Here is a 15,593-nt window from a genome sequence, read left to right on the forward strand (position 1 = left end):
GCATATACTGATTTTACGAACAAGGCCTGCCTCCTTCTTCTTCTTCTTCTTTATGTAGATCCCTCCAGCGTTGGAGCACACACAGCTAGCTGTGTTCCCTTAACGGATTAGTTTTTTAAAAATGTTAACATATTCACAATTTATTCCAAATTTAGAATGTTGTAAGGAGATCCTCCACCATAACGTTGCACATGCACACAATTTATTTACAGAAATGTACATATTATATACACGGATAACCCATACGTTGTCCAGGATGCAGGTTCGATGATAAAAGCAATGTCTAGCTTAATAAAATCAATGAACTATTTTGGCTGTTGAATTTACTGGATAGAGTTTATGTTTTAAAAGTCATCATTCATATGAAAGCATAGTAGAGCAAACCTAAAAAACTATGCATTCCCAAGATGTTACGGATGGATATTTTCTAGATAATGTTAATAAGCAATGATATATTTTTGCGTTATAAAAGTTAGTTCTACATTGTACTAAGATTTAAACTGACTGGCTATACACACATTCAGGCTTATATATATGTTGTATATTAGAGGTAAGCAAGCAGATATTAATGCTGCGGATAGTTAAGCATATAGATCACACTAAAGTTTTTAACGGCAACTATTTTGTCTTCTGTTTCAGTTCTACAGTTTGGACAAATCGGGTCTACTTCAGCCTGGTTAAATCTGTGTCTATGAGCTTGTAATAGATAGGTTCCCGTTAACATGCGGCTTTTTGTAATTGCTTTTCTGATGTCAGAGACTGATGAGGAAACTGTAGCCCAAACAGGGTGTATGACACCTTTTCCTAAGTTCGAAATTGCTAAATTTTGTTAAGTTGATTTTTCTTCACATTCTAGGCGTAGTTTGTTAGTCCAATGTTCGTTTATTGCTGATTTTGTCAGTTTTTTCCATTCTATTTTTGTATACTTCTTTTCGAATAATTCAAGAAAGAAAGATAGGTTGTACATCTCTAAAATTTCTGCTGTTTTGGTAAAGAAGCTTGTTGATCTTCCGGACATATATTGACGCATAGCTAGTGATCTAATAGTTTCATTGTTGCTGTTGAGAACACCAAATAAGATGCTAAGTTGTCTTTTGTGAATTTCAGCATTAAGCGGTAGAGCTCCCAGAAGTAGGTATACTGATGCACATGCTGTCCTTTTAGGAAGAGACTGTAGTTTTCTCAAAATATCGAGGTGGAAGCTTGATAGAAGCGCCATTTCTTTAGAGTTCACATTCAGAGTTTCAAACCCGTATAGTAGCCTTGGTAGGACGTATGCTTGGTAGATCCTGTATGATGATTTAGGATTTAAGCCATTTGAGCCATGTACACCCGTCTTTATGAGAGAGTACAACGTCCTTCTGGCTAAACTGATGCGATCATCTACATTTATTCTGGTTTCATCTTTTGTTGATCTTGTGAGCCCTAGATGAGTCGTACGATCAGAACAATTTAAATCATTGTTCCCCATTTTAAAAGCATCGCTATCTTCAGGATCTTTACGTTTATTTCCAGTCTTTATTATAACATTACTCTTTTGAGGATGGATGTTAAATCGATGGTCTTTTGAGTAGTTATCGACAATGTTCAGCATTTTTTGCATTTCTTCTCTATTGAGGGATAAAAGTACGATGTCATCTGCACAAGTAGGACATCCCACATAATTGTTGCCTATATGAGAACCTAGATTTCGTTTTTGCAGATCAAGAAGCAGTTCATTTATGTAGGCCTTATATAGGTGAGTAGATAGGACACCTCCTTAACGCACGCCCTGGTGTATATCAAAGCTTGTACTTGTTTCTCCTTTCCATTTTACTGTTGATGTTACGCCGCTATATAGCTCCTCGATAATGTTCCACAAATTCAGATTTAGCCCGTAATGATATAGCCTGTCCATCAGTATTTCGTGACTAACAACGTCAAATGCCTTTTGACTGTCGAGTGTTGTGACAATAATGGTTTGCTTTCCTGAGATCTCCGAGCATGCCTCCGAAAGTATTAGGACTGCCATGTTCGGTGATAATCCTTGTGTAAAACCAAATTGTAACGGAGATTGACCAGATTTCATTAGGTTGGCTTTATCCAAAATGATATATTCAAATACTTTTCCAATAACTGATGTAACTGTTATGCCACGGTAATTTTCTACCTCATAGAATAATTTTCCTTTCTTCAGAATCGGTGATACTGTTCCGGTTTTAAACATTGATGGTACTTTTTCCTCTAATAGAATTTGATTAAATGTCTCTTGTAGTATTTCTAGCAAGCTTTCCCCAGAGTGTTTCAAATGTTCTGCGGCTAAGTCATATTCGTCTGCTGCTTTCTTAGCTTTGAGTTGGTTTATAGCTTTCCGGATGTCTGCCTTTGTTATGGTAACTTCTGAGTTAGTTGAAGCCTTTGCGATTTCTTTATGATCTTACATCTTTTCTTACAGTTCAGAAGTTTTTCGTTGTTGAAATTAACGTTGTCTTTTGGTTGGGCCAAATCTTCAAAGTATTTTGCTAGTAATTCACATTGTTCTTTTTTGGATATAGCTTCTTCCTTTCCCATTTTTAGTAAATCAGTGTCCGATTTTGAAGTTTCTGATCTATTTCTTCGGATAAGTTGGTGGAATATTTGGTCATTTGGATTTTCTTCAAGTTTTTGAATGAATCGTTCTTTTTCTAATGCAGTTTCTTTTCTCTGTTGTTTTCTGAGATTTCTTTTGGCTTCCTTTTTTTCTTTAAAGAGAGGATGGTCGTCTCGTGGTCTTCCTGCATCATTCCAGAGTCTATGTTTGTTTTTGCTAATTCCAATCAGTCTTTTAACATCAGGGGAAGCTTTTCTTTTGGGTCCATTTAGTTTGATAATTCTTGATGGTACTGCTAGTTTGGTAGCTTTGTGTAGAATTCCCATGACACATTTTAGCTTATCATCAGCAGTAGTTTCATCGGATGGAAGGTATTGAAGATGTTTATCAATCTCATTTATGTATATGTCTTTATCCATTTCTTCCCATATTAATTTATATGCTACTGAATTTGTTTTAGATTTACTGTTCTTCTTTATTTCTAGATACAGATTTGTACATGTTTTTACTGGTACATGGGTTGACGTGTTTACTGGATCTTGGCTGTATATATTGGTTGATAGTAAGATGTCATTGTTAGACAGAATATAGTCAATTTGAGAAGTAGCTTTTCCATCTGTGTGAAAATATGTAGGTTGGGATTGGATATCTCGAGTTGGCTTTAATCCATTAACAGAAGTAAATTGTTTGAGACTAATATCATGCTTGTTGTTTCTTGTTGATATTAATAACCCATTTAGATCTCCACATAAGATGATATTGTGTGATTGATCATATATTTGCTCTTGATGTTAAATATGATGTCAAGGCATTCCTTATATTCATCCAAAGATTGTGCCACATTTGTTGGCATGTAGGCATTTATGAGGCAGGTTGGTTAAGGTACTGACATGATCTCTATTGCTATAATTCTTTCATCCTCCGACTCGTACGCAAATTAGTACACAATGTTGGAATGTTGTCAATGGTGCATTGTGCATGCCCCAATGTCAAGAAACTCATTTTTGATATGTATGGTCATATATGAGGATCATGAAATTAGACATAGTTTTTTATTGTGTCATCTCTATTTTTCCCTGTCCTCGAGAACACCTTACTTTGTATGGTCAAGTGGATAACGTAAATATTTTAAGGTGACCTGGAAAACGCGTTAAGTACATGTAATATTGTTTAGAGGAGGGAGTGTATCTCTCTGACATTGTCAGCATCCCTTCTTTTTAAATTTGTAGAAGATCGCCAAATACTTAGAGGAAACAGATACCCACATGTGAAGGCATAAGACAAGAAAACTAATGAACCTGTGTACATATATCTGGCCTTAAATATTTGTCTTAAGTTTTGCTATAAAATATAATATAATATGTACAGAATTAATAGAAATCCATCAAGTATCTTGGTTTTTTAACAGTTCTCCCACGTCTCGTTCTTTCACAGCTCAGTACAGTCAGTACAATTTCCTCTTCCTCAAACGTCTCGCTAACGGCTTTTTCATTGATCGTCATTGTATCAGTCTGAAGAGAGCTGGTCAGCCTATTGTAAATCTCCTCATCTAATGTATATACAACCTGACCAGGTAACAAAGGGGGTATTACACTTTCTAATATACAATTACGTGGTATATCTCTTTGCATGTCTTTATGAAATTCAAGGATTTCAAAGATTTGTCCATTTATTAGAACATTTAGAATATAGTTCTTTCGTTTTTTTACCTCTTTATTTTTTTTTCAACATTAAAGTTCGTCTCCCTTTGATAGTTCTTCCTCCTTTCTCCCGCCCCCTCTCTCCTTTCTCCCGCCCCCTTTCTCCTTTCTCCCGCCCCCTTTCTCCCCGTCTCCCAATACCCTTTCCATCTACTCATATATTTTTCTGTGTATTGATAGATTAATAACAATAGTACAATTTAAACGACTGGAAATTTCGTATGTCCAAAGAATTTGATGAGGAATGCAGTTAACCTGTTTTACTAGAAGCACTGAATTCAACTCTTTTAGGTGTTATCTTAAGTTAACAGAACAAGAGAATAAATGTGGAAACAAAACAAGAGAATAAATGTGGAAAGATATGTAATTTTAGATATGTTTTAAGGGATGTTTACAACTTAATTGGTGTTCAGATCAAATGTGAACGTCCAAATAGCAAACCGAAATACATGCAGAATATGTAGAAGTTTTAAAAAAGTTTTATGTAAATTATTTTTTAGTTGATTTGCAGGAGAAAACTGGGATGTTGACCTAAACGTTATGTAAACACTGAATGTGAAAACATCAACCAAAATATTTTATAAATAGTAAACACACATGAACCTTTTATAGAAAGGAAAATATTGCCAAACATATACCATACATGAACAAACAGTTTAAATCAGCAGAATACAAAAAGAAAACAGAAAGACCTGGGGCATATAGAACACAAAGAAAATATGTAGCAAACTTTAAAAAACAACAACATTAAGTTACTTGATAAATACTTCTTAGAACGAAATACTTTTGACCAACTATAAATCCATTTTTAAAAAACAAAGGAGGGACCAACCAAACAGAAATTCTGCTCATGGAAGAAAGAAAAATGATAATAAACCAAACAAGAAATGTCTGAAATATTGAAGAACTTTTTTTGTAAATGTAGCCAAAAGTATTGACAACAGCATACAGGTTAATGAAAAACATCCAAGTATAGGAGCCATCACACAAAAATACAATTGCCCAGGAAATATAAAATTGTTTCGTTAATAAATTTGTTTTTAACATCAAAGACATGCTAAAAGGGTATACACGCTTATAGTTTTACTTTCTTAACGTATCTACCTACACTGTTTTACCCCCGGCCCGAAAAAAAATCCGTTTGAATCTTTTCAGACGCTACATGTGCTTTTGAAATCCCAATTGGTTTTTTTTAGTTAAATAGTAAAAAACATACTAAAATGATACATTTGCAGTTTTTACAGAGTAGAGGAAGAAGTTCAAGTTTAGTAAGTAAAATTAACATTGCATTGTTTAAAACCGTTTCTCGTTCTACATAGGTATGACTCAAACAATATAACATCTTTAACCCCCAAAAGATATGCGAAGAAATTGAAGGTCAACAGCGTCTTTTTACAAGGGAAACTACAAAATTAAGGACAAAATGGACGATTTTCGTTCCCTATTGTTAATTTTCCCTTTTTTAGACGGTGATGTTGCTTTGGCCATATCTTATGGTGTTTATATATTCCAACTGGTTCGCTATGTCCGTGTCTGTAATGAAGTTATATATTTCAATTTATTTAGTCTTTGTTTATTTTTTGTTTGTGCTTTGTGTCGTTCTGATAAGTAAAGCCCTTTCCAACCGACAGTACCAGGTTAGAGGAAGGGTTGGTCGCTCGCAAACATGTGTAACACTGCCAATCGTTTGAAGTGATTTATCATTTGTCGTGTCGCCGGGTGCCTTAATTAGGGGCGTATGAGTAGAGTAATAGTGGGGGGCAATATTCTGGAAGTGAGAAGCAAAAACACTTTGTATGGTCTCAAAGTAAGTCAGTTTCCCCAATAATTGTTAGGATGTTCGCTACTCTTGGTTAGATATTCGGAATCCTCTAGACGAGTTTTATCCATGTAGAGCCAATAAAAAGTTTTGACCGCTAACCCCTACATTTCTTTTCATAATTTTATTACATATAGTTTTAAAAGCCATTTTTGAAACTCTTATCAAATCCTTAATATTTTTTCATAGTTTTTGAAAGAAAAAAGGTGCCAATGTTAAATGCATGAAAACTCTAGAGAAAATCATTTCCAGTCAAATTTTCAATTAATTATATCTCAAAAGCAAGGACACGGACCTATATTTTTTTTCGGCTTTTTTAGTTCAGTTATTTATATACTATCAATTCATAACATTCTTTTAAAAGGCTTGTTATTTTGAAACAGAGGAGAGAACATCCTTAATTGTTGTATGCAATATAAAAAAAATGCCAAAAAATGTGAAGGAACATTGTTTTGCCACCTTTTTAAATTGGACCGGGGGAATTGGCACGCTTGCATGCACCCCCGGCTCCTACATCGGTGTTAATAGCTAGCTATATGATATGGGATATGCTCATTGTTTAAGAACATACGGTGATACGAGTATATAGTTGCTTAGATTTACGTCATTTTGTCTCTGGTGTTTAATTGTCTCATTGGCAATCATATTCCTATTGTTAATTTTCTTTTTTTAGACGGTGATGTTGCTTTGGCCATATTTTATGGTGTTTATATATTCCAACTGGTTCGCTATGTCCGTGTCTGTAATGAATTCAAAGTTATATATTTCAATTTATTTAGTCTTTGTAAATTTTTGTTTGTGCTTTGTGTCGTTCTGATAAGTAAAGCCCTTTCCAACCGACAGTCCCAGGTTAGAGCTAGGAAGGGTTGATCGCTCGCAAACATGTGTAACACTGCCACTCGTTTGAAGTAATTTATCTTTTGTCGTGTCGTCGGGTGCCTTAATTAGGGGCGTATGAGTAGACTAATAGTGGGGGCAATATTCTGGAAGTGAGAAGCAAAAAAACCTTGTATGGTCAAAAAGTTAGTCAGTTTCCCCAATAATTGTTAATTGTTGTATGCAATACAAAAATATGCCAAAAATGTGAGGGAACATTGTTTTGCCACCTTTATAAATTAGACCGGGGGAATTGGCACGCTTGCACCCCCGGCTCCTACATCCGTGTTGATAGCTAGCTATATGGTATGGGATAAGCTCACTGTTTAAGAACATACGGTGATACTAGTATATAGTTGCTTAGATTTACGTCATTTTGTCTCTGGTGTTTAATTGTCTCATTGGCAACCATACCACATCTTCTTATTTTTATATCAAGGCTCTTTGTTGATCTATCATTACCATTGCTGTAAACAACCGTGTCGGTGTGATATGTAACCAAAGAGATAGATCAGTAGAGTACGAGCTCCTAAGCAGGACTAAAATTGATATAATAAAGTGATTTCAAGTAAGTGTGTCTCCAGTTGTTAGCTTTAGTGCTTTAGTCTAATTTCTTACTTTGGTTATGTTGCATGTGAATATTTTTTTTAGTTAAAAGAGCTTAACGCAAAAAGGCTACTGTTCATCCTTATCCAGACTGAATTTCAATTAATTGATAAAATGTATATTTTGTGTGTTTAACTGCATGAATGTCTAGTTTTCCGGCTAAAAAATTCTTAAGAGCTTATTATGTATTTTACTTTATAAAAAGATTCTTAAAAAGCTGTATTTGTATTGTTGACTTAGATTTCAATGAATATAATATTTTCAATAATAAAAAGTTATACGGCACGGATATAGATGTCATAAAAAAGTCAAATATTTTATTTATTTTTGCCAGAAATATACGGGGATTTATTGTGGAAGTATGATTCCAGTTGCAGAAATATCACTCCTTTTTTACAGAAATATTATTTATAAAACAGATATGTTAGGAATGGTCCTTCAAATTCTTCTGTTTACAAGACTTAAAAAAAATTAGTTATAATTATGCTTTGGTGGTTCATTGTTTAGTCTGGTATGTTGGGGATTAACATCACTCGTTTATTTCTAATTTTTGCAAGACTAAATTGCATTGATATTCTGTAAAAATTTGCTCGAGGTATTATACAAGATCGTGTTTTCTTGTACTGTTTATGGCGTTTATTTATGAAATCTACTTATTAGCAAAAGAGCTGATATCGAGTGTAGGACAACATTACTTCAGCTCAGCTGTTAATCACTTGCTTTGAGTACATTCGTGCATTTGTTTATACTTTAGCCTGTATTTTAATAATTCTATATTTGTTTTATACAGTAAAATGCGTTTTTAAATTGATTTTTAATGTATTCTTCTTTGTATTTTTTTCTCTCATTCCACTAATCGATAGCAAAAGGTGAACGCGGTCGATATCTAAAATAAATATTAAAAAATTAGAAAAGTAATAACCTTGCAATATGTCCATATGTCTGTCGAAAAATAGGAAACTCGTCAGTTGTTCTTAATATCTTTGCCTGCGATCTTTGTTTGACTTGTGATTGACTTTTTAGTGAGAGCTTCATATTGTTTGGAGATTTTTAATTTATTTTAGATTCTAGTAACGATTTAATGGACAGCGTCGATTCTTTCAACAACAATTGCAAGAATAAAGCGTAGCAAGTCTTTAAACATGATCAAGGTTATCTGTTTCAACCCTTTAAAATCTTGAAATTTAGACACAAAGAAAAATCGATTTAATATTCATGCAATTATTGACAAAATATGCTGACATAGTAATGTACAAATATTAACTTCAACATGACTGAACTGGTTACTTATTTATACAGATTACATTTAAACATTTTCATTTGTTAAAAGTTAAGTCTAGAGAGAAACGAATAGAAAGAAATACCCGATAAATATACCAGACGATAAGAAGAAGTATATTATCATTTTAGAAAGGTAAGGGGGAAAGGTTACTATATCATAAGGCATCATTTAGGCGAAATACGATCTAATAAGAGTGGATGACAACTTTTTTTTACATACGCTTAAAAAAAAATCACCTGACTGAATAATTTTGTTATGGGTGGGTGTATATTTATAATGTCATCTGACTGACATAAATATGATCACTCGAATTATTCCAGTAATCTGAAATATGTTATAGCTATAATAATACTTTCAGTTTGCCGAAGTTGCAAATCGCACTCAATATCTAATGATTTAAATTAGAGCGAAAACAAATATGAACAAAAGCACAATCAGAAAAAAAACTTCTGCATACTAAACGGCATTAAATAGGGCATTAGTAACATAATATTTAAGGAAGCAAAAACAAAAACCCACACATTTGTAAACTTAGTTTTTTTTATGTTTTAACAGTTACGGTAGCCTAAATTCAAAGTTAAAGTAACCTGCAGATGGATACCCCGAGCTTACGAAGGCAACCAACTTTACCAATGGATCCACCAAATGAGAATCCGCCTAGAAAAATCCTGAAAGCTAAACGCCGTTTCACTAGTCGGCCTAGTGAAACAGTTTCTTTAGTTTCATCAACATCAAGTACGTCGTCTCTGATAAAACCTTCATTATCAAAGAAAGTTACCTCTATCACATCTATGTCAAGTAAAAGAAGTGTAACATCATCTGATCTATCTAAAGTTCCATCGCTTACAAAGAAAGCTTCTATCACAAAAGAAATTAGCGATATCGCAACAACGGCAATTGCACTGGATTCTGGGTCACATATTGGGAAAACCGGAGTGATAACTGAAGACGACATCGGTGAAGGCGTGGAAATAACGGAAGTAGATCACACGTCCCCTTTTTCTGAGACTGGAGACGCAGTAGTCTCATCTTTAAGAAAAAGTTTGTCAGGAAGCAGCACATTGTCAAAGAAGTTATCACGAAAGAAAAGTTCCAGAGCTGCGTTAGCTTCACCGCTGCCACCATTACCCCCTGGAGGACTTGTTGAGATTGCTTTTTCATTTGATACAACGGGATCAATGAGTGCAGCTTTAAATGAAGTCAAAGGAAGAATCAAGGATATTGTACAAAAACTCCAGTCAGATGTACCTGGAATACGAATAGCAATTTTTGCTCATGGCGATTACTGCGACAAAGATAATTACATTATTAAGTGGATTGATTTTGGAGCAACACTTCCAGAACTTCATGACTTCGTAAATAATTGTGGAGATACAGGTGGAGGTGATGGTCCTGAATGTTACGAACTTGTTTTAAGGCGTGCAACAGAAGTTTTGTCATGGACTCCAGGTAGCAAACGTTCTCTTGTCATCATAGGAGATGACCTTCCACACGAACCAGGGTACAAATATGGCGACTTTACAAATGATATTGACTGGCGTAATGAATGCACCAAGTTGAAAGATATGGTAATAAATTTATTCATGACAATATTCAGTTATCCTGATTAATATTGCATTCTCCTGGCACATTATTTAATTTCTTATTTCTGAGCAGAATATTACATTTACCATTCCAAACACATTTTTTTCGTGATTGGAATGTCTATACCCTATGCTTCAGACATGTGTTGTCACACTGTTACATGTTGATTGATTGTTGGTGCTAAACGCCACTATTGGCTACATCGTGGCTGCCAGTTTTTATTGGTTGAGGAAGCTGGGTTGCCCGGAACGCACCTGCTACGTACGTTTCGAACTCACAACTCCAGTTTTGACAGGCAAGTGATACAGTAAATGAACTACTTAGACCACACGGCCACTGATTCCTCCTCACAGTTTAAAGATAAACTTCATGATGATTATTAAACAGTAGGGTTAAATTAAGTTTGTTCACCGTTTTCCTGTTTGTCCCAGTCTGTGCATGTCACACTTGAACATTGCTATCTGCATTTCAAATATTGCAATAACACCACTTGAGCTTTGAAGATAAAAATTAAATTAAAAAAAAAACACAGGAAAAAAACAAGAGTATGATATGCGACACAGTGCCCCGCTCACACAATCACATGTCCATGTTCCCTGAAATCTTGATCAAAACCCTTATTTGGCAGATCTTTAAAAAATAGTTAACATCATAATCAACATGTGTATTAAATTTCAAGTCGACGATACAACAACTTCGCGGTAAACTGCCTTAAACCTATAGGGGACAAACGGGCGCACAGAACGGGAAACACAATGTCTCCTCAGCGGCTATGTATATATCATAGGCGGACCATGAAAATTAAGCAATCGCACAGGGCTTTCTAAAATTTGATATTTTTTACAGTTCTGTGAACGATTTAGGACAATATTGTGTGTTGTTGAAAGTCATATTGTGGATTTATCAAGTGTGTGATGAGTATCAGGTTTATTGTTGTTTACAATAATGCTGATTCCATAGTAACGATGAAATGAAATAATTCAGTGTATAAAACAAATGAATGAATATTTATCAGATCAAATAACAAATTATTGTAGTGTGAATGTTGAATTTTGATTAAAACATCTACATTTATCTGACGAATAAAATTGTTAAATGAGAATACTATAGGGGTTAATTAAGTAAGTCATACACTATTTTCTTTATATATTTGAATGATTTAGGGAGTCAAGGTCTATGGCGTTGCTGTAAAATCAAGGGCTTATGCACAGAAGTTTTACCAAGAACTGGCAACAAGAACGGATGGACTAATGATAACATTGGAAAACTTTAACCTGATATTTGATTTAATGATGTCAATTTGTTATCGGGAAGGCAGCGATGAACTATTAAGTGTAAGTAATCGTTGAACGGTACTACTTTAATTTTAGTTTATGTAAAAGACTATAATTATAAGGAAATTGAAAGTGATCTCAAAAAATGTTCTAGCGAATATTATAAAACTAACACACTGTACAGCAAATGGCTATTTATTTTACATTTTATTATTATTCTAGGCTTATCAGGATGAACTGAAAGAGAAATATGGAATTTCGAAATTGAGTAAAAATTTGTCAGGAATGTTTGGTGGCCTCTCATCAGCTGCTGGTACAACCAGGACAGGCTTATTTGGTACAAGTGGTGGTGGCTTGCTTGGAACACCAACTGCTGGGGGGTTTGGGGCACCAGTTGGTGGGAGATTTGGACCATCAATTGGTGGAAGGTTTGGATCACCAATTATTGGGGGGTTTGCACCACCAATTGGTGGAGGGTTTGTACCACCAATTGGTGGGGGTTTTGGAACACCAATGGTTGGGGGTTTTGGAACACCAATGGGTGGGGGTTTTGGAACACCAATTGGTACTGGTCCATTTGGAACACCAACTGGTGGGCTACTTGGAATGTTCGGAAGTCCAGGAGCAATTCTTAAAAAGGGGAAAACAAACAAGATGAAAACAACAAAAACAACAAAACTTGGAAAGAAGGCACTCATAGGAAAAACACCAAAAACAGCAGCTAAAGGATCAAGGAAAGAAAATGGAAAACAGAAAAGAAAGGATAACGTATGTAAAGTATTTGTTTTCTCGATCTTTACATAAAATGAGAGAAGAAATTATCGTTCGTACCATTTATTTCCAGTTTTGTAGGAATGAACATTGAAGTTGATGTCTGTCACATTTGTTTTTTGTTTATTGTTTTGTCAAAAATCAGACCATTGGGTTTCTCCACGTTTGAATTGTTTCAAGTTTTGTCATGTCGGGGCCTTTTATTGGTGACTATCCATATACTGTATAGGTTTTGCTCTTTGTTGAAGGTCGTACGGTGATCTATAGTCGCTTTAATCCACGTGCGTGTTATTTGGACTCTGGTGAATAGTTGTCTCATTGGCAATCATATCTCCTTATTTTATTTATAAATCATATAATAAATCTTATTATTTAACCAAAACTATGCCGGTTAGTTTTTAAATGTTAGACACTAGATAGGTATGATCCTTTTTTCTGTATTTTTTTCACTGAAACATCAAAGAAAGAAAAATCATGAAACCAAAAGATGAAATAAATTGAAAATCTAACACGTTTTTTGTGAATTTGCATTTGAGGGCACTCAGTATGACAATTCATTGTTTCGAAAGAATGGCTATTGGTTTTATATCGCGTACTTTAAATTTCCCGATATTTTCCGAATTGCGGTGTTGCAATTTTCCCCTTATGAAGCATCAAATTAGGACAATGCGTATTAGGAATATTTATATTTTCTATACATCTTAGATTTCCATCAACATAAAATTTGCTTTATCAAAAATCCTTTACAGGCAGTAATAAAGATATGATAGAGTGATCAAACGTTTACTATACATTTATAACAAATGCAGGAATTCGAAATTATCTTTATTGCATTTAAATTTTGTACAAAATTCTGGACAATGCACATGATCGTGTCTTCCTTATAAAAGTAAAGAGATGTGGTATGATTGGCAATGAGACAACGATCCACTAGACTCCAAATGACGTGCATATAAGCAACTAGTCCTGCCCTGTGCATGATATTGCTGTATGAAGTCTACTGTGAAGTACAGTCACTGATATTAGAGTGAATTATTTCATATCAGCTGTTTAGGTACTTTGAGCTTGCTGTCAGTTATTGCGAGCATTCTTTGATAAGGTATTGGTTATTGCTGTTTTACTTATTTTGTGTTTTTATCTATTGTGCCGTTATTATAGAGTTAAATGTTTTTTCCTGTACTTGTTATCATTGATATTTCCTTAATGTATCCTTTGTTATTCCTCAGATCGAGATATGAAAGGGGAGACTTTAGTTCTTAAAATATAATATAACCCCGCACATGTTCATGTGTCTGCTCCAAGTCAGCAATCCCGTCAATGGTTGTCTCTTGTCATATCTTAGTGATTTGTCATAAAAGGGAATTTAGTGTTGATTACAGAGTTTTGATATTCTATTATTTGGATTTATTCACAACGCTTTTTTTTTAACATTTTAAGTGATTTAGATCTAAACTCACATATTGTACATACACCTGAAGAATGTTTTTTTTTACCTGGATATGCTTTTTAATTATCGTTGAGTAGCGGAAACCTGACATCTTCTTCATTCATATTAGTCAGATAAAATATTTTTTTACAAATATCAGAAACCATCCAACCCGTTATTATTTTGAAATAAAGTTGAACTAGTGTATGAAAATATAGAATAGAAACAACAGTGAACGTAGGCTCTAGTTCTGTTCCTTTTTTTCTTTCTGTTTACATGCAATGAACATATTTGTACATATATATTTAAAGATCTTATTATCTTAATTATTAGATATATTTAAATGTATGTCTCTTTATCTGCAGCAAAATGACATTCCAAGAGAAAAAAGAAATGACCGCAAATTTAAAACGACAAAACCACTCAATCTACTTCAGTGGTCCTCTTGGAAACAGGCAATGAGTAATGCCAAGTTGTCTTCAAAAGAAGAATGGGCAAAATGGCTGAATGGCTACGTCACTAAACAGATATTTGCACGTGACATTGAAGATGCTGCTGTCTACGAGTTTGCAGTACAACCTCCCAACAAGAAAAAGAAATATCCTGTCACGTTTTCGGTTGTCAGTGGATTGCCATCATCTGGTAAATGGTGTAAACAGTTGGTAGGTCGAAAGCACATTCGAGAGAAACTTAAGCAAGCCATTGCACAGAATGCAAAAGTGTTTGTTAGACGTGGTAAATTTAAAAAGAGAAATAAGAAATTTATGGAAAAAGTTCGAAAACATCTTGCAAAAAGCAATTATCCTTTTGGGTGTTCCAAGAAGAATGCTCGAGTTTTCAAGATTAAAGACTTTATTATAAGTTAAGTTCTAAGACAAGAAATCGTGCACAAGAAGAATTACCATACATACTTTATACATAAACATAGGCAGCTGTTATGAAAACACAGTGTCATTGTAAAATACACTGGGTAATATATTTATTTGATCTTTTATGCAATGTTTTTATAGGAATAATAACAAATAATTTTATATATTATTGGTGGTGCATATATGTATCAAAATGTTTTAACGTTATATCTTGTTTGATAAATGCAGATCAAGACAAGGTTTCTTAGCATAATATGTACATTATAAATGTGTAGTTACTGTAATTAACAAGTTGTGTTAAAATTTATCATATCAATACACACTAATCTATTGAAAGAAACTATTTTGACTTCAGTTTTGTTTCAATTCTGTAATACATAACTAATAAACTTTGCCGTTTTTGTTGTGTTCTTTCTATATGCATGTTTTGATCAATCACCGCGGGAACGCTCAGATACAATAAGAATAAAATGTTGTTACATTATTAGTTAAATACATATATTTGGATCTTTATATTCAAATGGGCTATGCATTATAGGCTAAACTTTGTATGGAAAACTTTGCTCAAGATAATTGAAACCTTTGTTTATTTTGGCCCATTAGCCGAAAATTAATAAGAATACGCATCATGCTTTTTTCAGACTGTTTATGACGTCTTTAAACTTAAGTTGTTGGATGTGTACTTATTGATATCTGTGTATGTGGAAAACGTGATTTATATATTAGTTGTATTTGGCTTTTGACTAGCTCTCAGTAACTGCGAGTACTCTTATAGATTGGTACTTTTCGCCTTTCTGTCGTTTTATTCGTTGATTTA

At 34.0% G+C, this 15,593-nt stretch overlaps 2 protein-coding genes across 2 annotated transcripts in view; one reads left to right on the forward strand and one right to left on the reverse strand.

The window, feature by feature from the left end:
* The window catches only part of LOC127709723 (NF-kappa-B essential modulator-like), a 238,806-nt gene that overhangs the window by 94,521 nt on the left and 128,692 nt on the right, over window positions 1-15,593 (reverse strand). The window lies entirely within an intron of this gene.
* On the forward strand, window positions 8,896-15,177 carry LOC127709713 (uncharacterized). Its single transcript, XM_052215379.1, has 5 exons — window positions 8,896-8,984; window positions 9,408-10,420; window positions 11,600-11,770; window positions 11,933-12,478; window positions 14,273-15,177. The coding sequence occupies exons 2-5, from the start codon at window positions 9,446-9,448 to the stop codon at window positions 14,771-14,773; spliced, it is 2,193 nt and encodes a 730-aa protein (XP_052071339.1). The 5' UTR covers window positions 8,896-8,984; window positions 9,408-9,445; the 3' UTR covers window positions 14,774-15,177.

Source organism: Mytilus californianus, unplaced genomic scaffold, assembly GCF_021869535.1.
Source record: "Mytilus californianus isolate M0D057914Y unplaced genomic scaffold, xbMytCali1.0.p SCAF_1, whole genome shotgun sequence".
Classification (NCBI taxonomy): Eukaryota; Metazoa; Mollusca; class Bivalvia; order Mytilida; family Mytilidae; genus Mytilus; species Mytilus californianus.

Excerpts from the sequence above, each read along its gene's own strand:
- LOC127709713 (XM_052215379.1), top strand. The coding sequence starts at position 9,446 with ATGGATACCCCGAGCTTACGAAGGCAACCAACTTTACCAATGGATCCA. Across the intron at positions 11,771-11,932 it reads GCAGCGATGAACTATTAAGT|GCTTATCAGGATGAACTGAA; the intron begins GTAAGTAATCGT and ends TTATTATTCTAG. Across the intron at positions 12,479-14,272 it reads AACAGAAAAGAAAGGATAAC|CAAAATGACATTCCAAGAGA; the intron begins GTATGTAAAGTA and ends CTTTATCTGCAG.